The sequence below is a fragment of the Pan troglodytes genome, chromosome 7, assembly GCF_028858775.2.
Source record: "Pan troglodytes isolate AG18354 chromosome 7, NHGRI_mPanTro3-v2.0_pri, whole genome shotgun sequence".
Lineage (NCBI taxonomy): Eukaryota > Metazoa > Chordata > Mammalia > Primates > Hominidae > Pan > Pan troglodytes.
Genome location: NC_072405.2, coordinates 87,306,939 through 87,318,949, shown reverse-complemented (window position 1 = coordinate 87,318,949; position 12,011 = coordinate 87,306,939). Strand labels below are relative to the sequence as shown.

At 32.7% G+C, this 12,011-nt stretch overlaps 1 protein-coding gene across 2 annotated transcripts in view; it reads right to left on the bottom strand.

Moving 5' to 3' along the window:
• The window catches only part of ZC2HC1A (zinc finger C2HC-type containing 1A), a 53,480-nt gene that overhangs the window by 39,768 nt on the left and 1,701 nt on the right, over nucleotides 1-12,011 (bottom strand). For both annotated transcript variants that reach the window (XM_024345193.3, XM_024345194.3), the window contains exons 2-3: nucleotides 3,925-4,001; nucleotides 1,112-1,228 (exon numbers count right to left, since the gene is read on the bottom strand). In XM_024345193.3, coding sequence (XP_024200961.1) covers nucleotides 1,112-1,228; nucleotides 3,925-4,001 — 194 coding nt within the window. The remainder of the gene's footprint in view (nucleotides 1-1,111; nucleotides 1,229-3,924; nucleotides 4,002-12,011) is intronic.

Genomic DNA, 12,011 nt, shown 5'->3' with positions numbered 1-12,011 from the left:
AAATGATTTTTTATTAGTAAGATTAATTTCCCCCTAGAAAAATGTTCTTATACCACTGGAAGAAGTTATTACCATTAACAGTAGGATTCTGTTTAAAAAACCTATTCAATCAGGTACTTAGCTTAAATCACTTCACTGAAATGATGCTTTTCAACTATGCTGAATAAGTTCTTAAGTAATTTATTCTTAGCAATACACAGTTGGCCCTTACTACCCATGGGTTCCATATTCGTGGCTTGTGCATCCATGGATTCAATCAACCATGAATCAGAAACTTTCAGGAAAAAAATAAATAACCATATAACAATAAAAAGTAACATAAATTAAAGACACAATTCAACAACTATTTACATAGCATTAAATTATAAGTAATCTAGACATAAAGTACATGGGAGGATGTGCATAAGTTATATGCAAATACTATGCCATAAGGAGTTTGAGTATCCACAGATACTGATATCAGAGGCGAGTCCCTGGAACCAATCTCCCACAGATACCAAGGGATTACTATAATATATAACAGATATTAAGGAGAGATTATCACAATAGATTCATTGCTTTGGTTTCAAGAAAGAAAATAAGCTGACAATAACTATATCTGGACACTGAACAACTGATAAAACTTTTCCTTAGAAACACAATATAGATTACAAATCCTGGCAGTCAATATGTCAAAATAAGCAGTATCTATTATGCTAAAATGTCTGTAAATAATGGCTTAACTTTTTGGATGTAGAGATTATCATAATGGTAGAAGATGAAATAAATCAAAACTTAAGTTATATCAAAAGTTTTTAATAATGACTTGAAAAGAATGTGGGACAGCAATTGGCTCTCCAATGCTATAAAAATCTCACTGTAATTGATGGAGTTTGAAACAGCACCTTGGTCTCTTCTTTGAAGTTTAAAAGCATACTTTTTAAAATAAAATTTGTTTTATAAGCTTCAGATAATTTCTAAACTGAACATATAACACAGAATTGTATTTATTCTTTAATCTTAATGTAGCAGATAATTGTGTTTATTCTTAACCTTACTGTAACAGATAATATAATATTTTTCAACATTCATAACACCAAAGTTCATACTGTTCAAAAGGTTATATAGTTACCCTCGGTTTGAGAGGTTTTACTGTTGGAATATCAGTTCCTTCAGCTCTCTGTCTGCTTGAATCAAAAGTCTTCCGTTTTTTAGTTGCAGTCTTCTGGCAAATGGGTCCATGTTTTTTCTGTTAAGATAAAGAAATGCAGCCTATCATTTTCTTTTCTACAGAAGGTAAGACTACAGAACTTTATTTACATTGAGACCAGTTTAAAAATCTGAGACCAAATGAAAAACCTGAATACAAAATAATAAATAAATAAGATACACCTTGCCTTAACCAAATGTTAAGTTGTAAAACGTATATATAATGCACGCTCTAAGTTATCTTTCTCACTAAAAAAAATTATAAACATTCTTCTAACATGTCATTAAGTTATTTAATACTCTTCTCCTAGTTTGTACATTACTAATGTCAGAAGTGTGTGAACCAGAACAACTCCATCTTAAACAGGAGCTGAGTAAAATGAGGCTGAAACCTACTGGACTGCATTCCCAGATAGTTAAGGCATTCTAAGTCACAGAATAAGATAGGAGATCAGCACAAAATACAGATCATAAAGACCTTTCTAATAAAAACAGGTTGCACTAGAGAAGCCAGGCAAAACCCACCAAAACAAAAATGGTGATGAGAGTGACCTCTGGTCATTCTCACTGCTACACTCCCACCAGCGCCATGACAGTTTGCAAATGCCATGGCAACATCAGGAAGTTACCCTATATGGTTTAAAAAGAGGAAGCATGAATAATCCACCCCTTGTTTAGCATATCATCAAGAAATAACCATAAAAGTGGGCAACCAGCAGCCTTCAGGGCTGCTCTGTCTATGGAGTACCCGTTCTTTCATTCCTTTACTTTCTTAATCAACTTGCTTTTACTTTGCACTGCGAACTCGCCCTAAATTGTTTCCTGTGCAAAATCCAAAAACTCTCTCTTAGTGTCTGGATTGGGACCCTTTTTCTGTAAAATATTTATCTGCCCTGTAACACTAAGAATAAGAAAAAGTAACAAAGTCAAAGTTACTACACTGCAAAAAAAAAAGTCTCCACTAAATGCCTGAACATAGATACTAGAAAAAGAAAATACAAAGAATACATTAGTTTTAGGATTACAAAAGTTAATGTAAGAGTAGTAGTTTGGATTACTAAAGTTAACATAATAGTAGTATGCTAATATAAAGTTAACACAAAATAATAGGACAGGTGGTCTGATTTGTGTCCTTCTCCCATACTAATTCTTTTCCTCCCTTCTGGAACTCAAACTTTGCAGTTTTCTTCACCTAAGATTTTTCTTGAGCTTATCTAGTGTTATACTACTGCTCAGATTTTTTTTTTAAAGAGTTGTCCATTCATTCATTTATTCAGTTATTCAGTTTAGGGACATTAGAATGGAAGCTGTCTTAAATGACCTCCAATAAGCCAACTGGATAAACATTCTCCCTCCACTATATTAAGCATGATGATTGATGACATCGGTACACTAAATACTCTTTCTTCTTTTGTATTTTGACAAACACTAAAGAAGGTAGAACTGTCAAACTTTGGGAAAAAATAAAACCTCAAAACTGGATTATTTCGTGTCTTGCAGCCTCTTAGGCTTTCAGTACACAATTAGCAATCAAGTGTTTTACATACTTATTTTCAGTTTTCATTTCAACAAACAAGCACTGTAATTACAGCTCTTAAGTATTTTTAAAAAATGAGGATAGCAGATGACTATCTAGTGGACCCATGTACATATGTTCCTTATTAAGTTATATATGTCAAGTGTATGTGGTGCTTGTTTCCCAACATAACTCAAGTTTCAGGTGTTATAATAACATCATTAAGTTAAATACCACATAAATGAGAGCCAAAAAAGGCACTTTTTTTTTGCTGTGAAATTCAGCTGAACACTCTGAAAAATAATAAATTGATAAGAAAAAAATCATTGAATGTGTGGGCAAGATGTTTTTAAAAGATTACAAAAAAGCCATCATTATTTAAAAGGTGCCTACAGTCAGAAGGACACTTTGGATCATTAATTCCTCACTTTGCTTTAAAGAAACAAACTAGAAATAGTAAGAGGATGCACAGTGGATCGTGGCAGAACTTTAATCAGCAGATATACATTCACAGAAAAATTCTGTCTTACATTAAAGTATTAATAAATGTGTATTTGTGTTTGAAGTTAAAATATGTAAGGTACACAGGCATAATTTTTATTATTCCCTATTTAGTTAGCTAACTTTATTAAGATTAGTTAAAAGCGTTTTTATTTGTACTTACTAAGTAGCTAACATATCTTAAGAATGCATAATAAATTTTAGGTGTACTTTTACATTGAAAAAGTCTTTTTCTTTGAAACATCTCAAACATAAATAAGAGCTGACAGAAAAGGATAATTAACTACCATTTACTACTCATCACCCAGCTTCAACAACTCCCAACATTTTAGCTATTTTGTTTCATCCATCCCTGATTTTTTCCTGAAGTACTATAAAGCAAATTACAGACATTATATTATTTTGTATCTGTAAATAATTACTTATTTCTAAGGTATCTGATTTTTTTTTTTTTTTAATTTTGTTTGTTTTTGGTAAGAGTCTCATAAAACGAGGAATACCTTTAAACTTTAACAGAAGAGTTCTGAAGACCAAACTCTGAAGGAAAGAAAGCATTCTGGAAGAATGGCATAGCTGAAATCGAGACCCTTGAACAAAGAATAGTACCCATTAACTCTTCAAAAACTATTCCACGTAAGTTCTTCCCATGAGAATTGACCAGAATTATTGAACAATTACAGATCTGTAAAACCATAAAGGTACAAAATCAGTCTACTCACTAATGCTACTGGAAAGAATGTTCTTCCACAAATCTTGCAAGGTAACAATTCTCCAACTTGGACAACACCTCCATTCTCTAAAACAGGAAGGAATTTAATAAATAATTTATATAACTTGAAATTGTGAAACTTCACATTTTAATGTTTTCTCTTAGTTTTATAGGTAAATTATCAGTTTTTGTGAAAAATGTTTTACCGCATTTTGAAATAAGCAAAATTATCTATGAAAAGGAGCATAATGCTTAGTTATCAGTGGTGAAAAAGGTCAGGATAAATATGGAAGAGTCATGATTTAAAGATATCCAAACTGATACTGCTGGAAATATCTAGTTTTCTTGTAATTATTTTAAGCAAATCAATTTGTCATATTCTCTTAACTTATAGGCTATCTCTATGGTAAATTACTACATTTTAAGAACAAAATTTATCTTATTAATTTCCAAGGCATGAAGAAATACCATTAGTGATGAGTTCAGTGACTTCCTGAGATGATTTGAAGAATCTAGAATAAAACGAATCTTACTCTGTTTACCACCAAACAATAGAAAGTACAATGCTATAAGATTAAGATCACCTAGTTATGCAAATTACATGTATTATGTGAATTATTATTTTATACATATAATACTTATATTAAGAGTCAGTGGACTAGTAAATGGAGATATTCTGACCTTACAAACAAAATTAAATAAAGAGGTAGCTACAACTTTCACTCAATTATTAATAAAATTAATATAACTATCATGTAACTGAATACAACAAATGTTATTACTAAAAAGAAAAAAAAAGAAACTACAAAAAAAGAAACTGCATTCTTTGTGATTCTGCATAATTCATTTTGTCATTTTATTTTATTTCCAAATATCAAACATAAACTTGTTTTCATACCTATAATTTCCTAAAAATGATACTTAAACATGTAACATGTTCCCCATAGTTTCTGCTGAATATTTTAGAGATGCTAAAATTCTTTTATCATATGAAAGACAAATAGAAAAACATTTTTCTCTAGAAGTAACAAACTAATTTTAAAAAGTACAATTATATAACTCCATATAACCTGATCCAAGACATTTAGTGAGTTCACAGAGAACTAAACAGGCAAACCAAAATAGATATTGGTAAGAATGCATTCAAATACAGTAACAGAAGAACTGTTTTGTTTTTTCATTTCTTACTCCACTGCCCTACTTGACTGGTGGATAGTGATTACTTTTCATCTCAGATGGAGGCAATGTTGTGTAGTGGCAGTTAAGCAGTCAACACTACAAAAGCAAAGCTAAGATTTGCCTGACTTGTCCTTCTCCAACACCAGGAGCTAAGTTATTTAGGGAGGGCAATCTCATTTATCTGGATCACTTAAGTCCACTAACAATCCAGAGTTACTAAATGGAAACCATTAGGTTCATTTAGATAAGACAGTCTTCAAAATGATGGTCTCAGTAACATCACATGCTAACTAATCTATTAAGCTTGCTTATAGTTTTAACGTATTCCTTTAAATACTAAGCAATGATTTTAAAATTCATCAATACAAAATATTAAAAAGCACCACATATTATACTTGCTTAAAAGTGTATTTGCTTATCTACTTCTTAGATGACAAAGCAAAATCTTATAAAAATTAACTATTGACAAAAATGAATTCAGCACATAGAAAAACCACGTACCAAGCATGTACTAAGTAATATTAACACAAGGACAGAATAACACAATTATTGCTCGCATAAAGCTAACATAATCTATATTATTTACTTATTAAATAGATCTAAGAACCAAATCAACTCCTATTTTTCATACAAAAAATTAAAACATAAAGCAACCAAATATTACCATATAATATCCAGTTCTTGACATTAATTTCCACAAGTTATCAAACATGTTTAAAATGTTTTTTTAAAAAACAAAAATTATTATCACTATAAGGCATAAACAGATACAATACCATTTTAAAATAATGCTATTTGGGGATAATTTAAAAGCAATTATCCCCCAAAGAAATATTGTTTAGAGAAGAATGTCATTACTTCACCCAAAATAAAGATATATATAAAACACATATATAAATTTATAATGTCCTCTAATATTAGCTGGTCATAGAGCATAGCACTATAATTGACAAAATATGGCATGTGCATGTGTGTTGATGTCAAGACCTACGGAGGGAACTTCTACCCAGTAGCAAGGTAACAATTCTCCAATTTGGACAACGCTTTCATTCTCTAAAACAGAATACCATCTCACGCCAGTTAGAATGGCGATCATTAAAAAGTCAGGAAACAACAGATGTTGGAGAGGATGTGGAGAAATAGGAACACTTTTACACTGTTGGTAGGAGTGTAAATTAATTCAACCATTGTGGAAGTCAGTGTGGTGATTCTTCAAGGATCTAGAACCAGAAATACCATTTGACCCAGCAATCCCATTACCGGGTATGTACCCAAAGTATTATAAATCATTCTACTATAAAGACACATGCACACGTATGCTTACTGCAGCACTATTTACAATAGCAAAGACTTAGAACCAACCCAAATGCCCATCAATGATAGACTGGATAAACAAAATGTGGCACATGTCTACCATGGAATACTATGCAGCCATAAAAAAGAATGAGTTCATGTCCTTTGCAGGGACATGGATGAAGCTGGAAACCATCTTTCTCAGCAAACTAACACAGGAACAGAAAATCAAACACCGCATGTTCTTATTCATAAGTGGGAGCTGAACAATGAGAACACATGGACACAGGGAGGGGAACATCACACTCCAGGGCCTGTCAGGGGGTGGGAGGCAAAAGGAGGGAGAGCATTAAGACAAATACCTAATGCATGCGGGGCTTAAAACCTAGATGACAGGTTGATGGGTGCAGCAAACCACCATGGCACATGTATACCTGTATAACAAACCTGCACGTTCTGCACATGTATCCCAGAACTTAAAGTAAAATTTTAAAAAAAATGAAAAATAATTTATGTAGTTTAAATTGTGAAACTTCACATTATAATGTTTTCTTTAGTTTCATTGGTAAGTTGTCAGTTGCTGTAAAACAAATTTCTTACTGTAATTTGAAGTAAGAAAAATTATCAATTAAAATGGGCTTAAGAGTTACCAGTGGGCAAAAAGACCAGAATAAACACAGAAAAGTCATAATTTAAGGATAACCAAGCTGATTAGTTGGAAATATGTAGTTTTCTTGTAATTATTTTAACCAAATCAATTTGTCATGTTCTTTTATCTTAAAGGTTATCTCTACGGTAAATTACTAAACCTTAAAAACAAAATTTATCTTATTAATCTCCAAGGCATGAAGAAATACTGCTGGTGATCAGTTAAGTGACATACTGAGTTGATCTGCAGAGTCTAGGGTAAAAAAAATCGTTTTCTCTTTATCACCAAATAATAGAAAGCATACTGCTATAAGGTTAAGATCACCTAGTTATGCAAACCGCATGTATTATTTGAATTGTTATTTTATACATATGATACTTATATTAAGATTAATTGGACCAAGGGGTTAAAATATTCTGACCTCACACACACAACTAATTAAATAATAAAGTGGCTGTACCTTTCTCTCAATTAAAATAATCATCATGTGCCTGGATATAAACTTTATTACTAAAATAATTTTTAAAAAAATATTAATAGAATCTTCTACCCAGATCATGATAAATACCTTAGGCCTCAGAGTCAAAAGCCACATTTTGCTCTAATTAAATTCATTAAAAGACATGACAGTATAGTTGAAAAAGCACTGGAATTTGTCTTACATTATCTAACTTCAAGTCCCCAGCTCTGTCACTGAGAACTATGAGTCCTCAGGCAAGATACTTAAGCTCTCTAAGGTTTAGATTTCCTTACATAAAATAAGGAAGTTAAGTTAAATGACATATGGTCCCTTTTTATCTGTAATGTAGGGTAATTTAACAAAATCTACCTTAAGACCACATTAGCAAGAAAAGTACATGGAAGACATCTTTCTTACTGACTTTGTAAATAAAGTTTATATATAAGAATGATTAAACCAATTGCAGATGGTAGAACGAATGCTTCAGGTAGTGTACACCACATTAAGGAAATAACTTCCACTTATCTACACAGAGAACTGAGAACCTGACAGGACCTACAGCAAAGAACTCCTTGTTAGAGAAGCCTTTAAGACATGAATTAGAAAGAAATATATGACTAATCATATAGGCAGACTCAGTTTAACAACAGTTAAATGAGGCTAATATCTGCTCAATTTACTTCAAAATTTCAGAGGATCAATTATTACATATAAAAATGTTTCATAACCTACAGAAATAAAAAATATTACTTTCCAAGGCATGCAGGCAATCTCCACTAACCTTTCCTAAGTGGCAAAAACTAGAAAATTTTGCAGCTTATAAAAATACAAGAGAAAGATGATATTCAGAGGGGTGAATATTATATCAGAGAGCAAATACTGTTGAAATAAGCACTCAAGGTGATGGATACAACCAAGTCAATAAAGTACTTTAATATTCTAGAACTTTTAAGAAGCCAATCTCTCCTTACAAAATTTATCTGGCACACACTGTTGATTCTGTTATGAGTTGCTTATGTTTTGCAACTTCAAAACCTGCATGATGGTAAGACTTGAAATGGTATCTTTATCTAACACTATAAGTGATGAGAAATAATGATTTTATTTCAAATAGTTGTGACATTTTAAAATGCATACATTTAAGAACTATGAGAGAACATTTTCAAAGAAATCTTGGAAATTAATAACTGTTCTGGCCTCCCTTGTGGCATGTCCATCTCCTCACTGCTGGTAAGTCTTATATTCTATCACCGTTCATTTGACCCCTTTAACACTCAACAAATCTTTCTTCTGAAGCACTAAATATGTTATATCACTTTCTTCCCAATATCCTTTCCAAAATCGAATTACTTTCAGATCAATATTATCCAGTGTCTCAGAAGATTTACCCTTTTCAGCTCATCCTAGAAGAGTTTTTGTCTTAACCTAGTCAATGCCTACCCAACTCAACACACAACCTTCATCCTTCACAGCATTTTAGTCACCTGCACTCTAGTTCAGCAAAACTACTGCCAAAACAACCAACTCCGGACTTTAAAACACTCAAGTTTCCTCTTTAACCATAGAATTCTACCTCCTACCTTTCTCTAAGTTACTATCTTGATCTCAGAGTGACTTGCATTTCTTAATAAGTTCATTCCTGGCTGCATGTCCTTTCCTACCCAGTCTGAACATGACCCATCATTTATACTAGGAATTATCCACGAATCCCTTGCTACATGGCCAAATGTTTGGAAAATGGTACATTAACCTAAGTTAAATGGGTTCTCTTAGAGCAGAACTCCCTTAGTCTTAAAAAAAGAAGCTTAGTATGTTGTTATTTGCCCAAATTTATTTTATCAGAAATCCTTTGTACTCCCAAGACCAATCCACCAATGTCCTGATGAGCACATTTTTTGAAACACTAACTTACATTTTCTGCTTAGTCCTTCTCTGCCTCTCATTCACTCACTGTCTGAACTGCAGGGAGACATTATCAGGCCAAGCACTATATTGAAATACATCCATTCCGCCGGGTGCATTGGCTCACACCTGTAATCCCAGCACTTTGGGACATCGAGGCAGGCAGACCACCTGAGGTCAGGAGTTCGAGATCAGCCTGACCAACATGCAGAAACCCCATCTCTACTAAAAATACTAAATTAACTGGGCGTGGTGGCACATGCCTGTAATCCCAGCTACTCCGGAGGCTGAGGGAGGAGAATCGCTTGAACCCAGAAGGCGGAGGTTGTGGTGAGCCCAGATCATGCCACTGCACTCCAGCCTGGGCAACAAAAGCGAAACTCCGTCTCAAAAAAAAAAAAAAAAAAAAAAAGAATGAAAGAAAGAAAGAAATACATCCATTCCTTGATTCAATAAGTATTTGTTGAGCACCTAGCATGAGGCAGAAACTGTTCTAGGAGGTAGGAGTATAAGGATGATAAAAAACAAATACTCTGATCTTATAGAGCTTTCACTGATCTAACAGGGAAAAAATGAATAAAAACTAATATATAAAATGTTACATGGTGATAACCACAATGAAGGTAGAACAAAGTAAGGGGAGAAGAGATGGTCATAATGCTGTCTTGGAGAAGTATGGATAATCAGGGAAAGTTTGTTTAATAAGGACACAATAACGACATTAAAAAGGAAGGTAACGGATTACTATTTACTAATTGTCAAATCTGAAGCCCTCTTTTGAATCCCCATCCTACTGGGCCTTTCTACAGTCTGAGCCACTGCTGACAAATTTCTTTCACCTTTAAAGTCCTTTCTCTCTTGGCTTCAATGTTTCCTTCTCTCCTCCCAAGCATGCTATGTTTTACCTATACTGGACCTGCTAACATGCTTTTTGTGATTTTCGCCATCTAACAAACACACACTGAGAGGGCCTCCTATGCACTAGGCACTTAGCTAAATGTTTTACATATATTACATTATTTAATACTTAATATAATTTAGGTAGTTACATATTTAATAGCTCCATTTTTTTCATAGCAGGGAAAATAAGGGTTCAGATTAAGTAAACTGCCCAAATCATAGAGCTAAAAAGAAACAAAGCAAGGATTCAAACACAGTCCTCTCCAATATACTGTCTATTAAAATATCTGGCATCCAACTCAGTACCAAAAAGCAATAAATGCTAGATAAATTAATAAAGATAAAGAATTATACAGTAAACTAGTATACATTTATACTACGAAAAAATAAAACAAAACAGAAATTTTGATGAGACACGACTATCTTTAAATCAAGGGCTACACTGAAGAGCAATCAGTCTTCTAATCAAGTTTTAGAGGGCAGTACTAAGATCTAATAATTTCAACAATCCACAAGAGGAACGGACAGTCTGATCTCTGCCACAATTTTTATAACCATTTATCAGGGATATGAAGGGAATGACAATACTGTATATAAGGATAAAATCTGCTTAGATTTTACCATCTCTCCATTTTACAAATAAAAAAAGCTTATAAGAGATTGGAACTCTCCCAAGTCTAGAACTACTTCTATTATCCTTAGATAGATTTTGTGGGGCACAAATTTTATTAGATGAAAAGGAATTAAAAGGTTTTGCTATAACTATCTACAGAATGTAGAAGTGCTCAGATATTGATTCTACAAAAACAGATAACTTATATTTCGTTTCAAAGTATAGTGTTTGAGCCTAAAACCTCATCTATTGACTACTGAAGAAGCATAAAGACCCTGAAGACCAAAAGTAAAACAAATGGTATATGATTACATGCAAATAACGTAAGTTATAAGAAAGAGTAAGATTATCTTTAATAGAAATTTTCAAGGGTCCATATATTTTCTTGTTTTATAGCCAAGATTAATGTCTGGTAACTGGTTTCAACTAGAAACATATGTCTAATGCCAGAGTACAATATTTACTCAATTACTCTGACACATTAAGCAAACTTTTGAATATTTCTTACTGGATACTGCAATATAATATTTATTAGACACCTTCAAAGTACTAGACTTTAACTTCCAATAGAGGTAAGAAACTACCTAATCTATCACTGTATCAATGTTTCTAGAATGAAAGAAGGGATGAATTAATGAACGGTAACCTTAAGACTCAGAGTTTGATATTTGCAAGGTGTGATCTCCTAGGGGAGGGAGAGGGGAGAAGGAGAAAGGAGAGAAAGGCACCATCCTAACTTCAACAGAAAATTCTCAAGAGCTTTTATTAGATTGAACTGCTTGAAATTACCAGAATTCAACTGTTTTGCCCTACATAATTTAGGGCAACTTCACATATTTCAACTCAGTTTATCACAATTAAACACATTATAGTTAATGATAGCATCTTATTTTGTAAAAAAAAAAAAAATCTAAAAGTAAAGGGCAAGCACTATTAACATCATAAGCTGGACCCATAAAATATGCCTATAAATACAGAATCCTACCTTTGTCCACCTATGCAACTGAGTGTCATAATAGGTTTCCATTATATTTTAAAAACATTCGTAGTAAGGTTTCAATAGTAATATCTTAGCACTGTTAAAATGTAAGGTCCACTAAA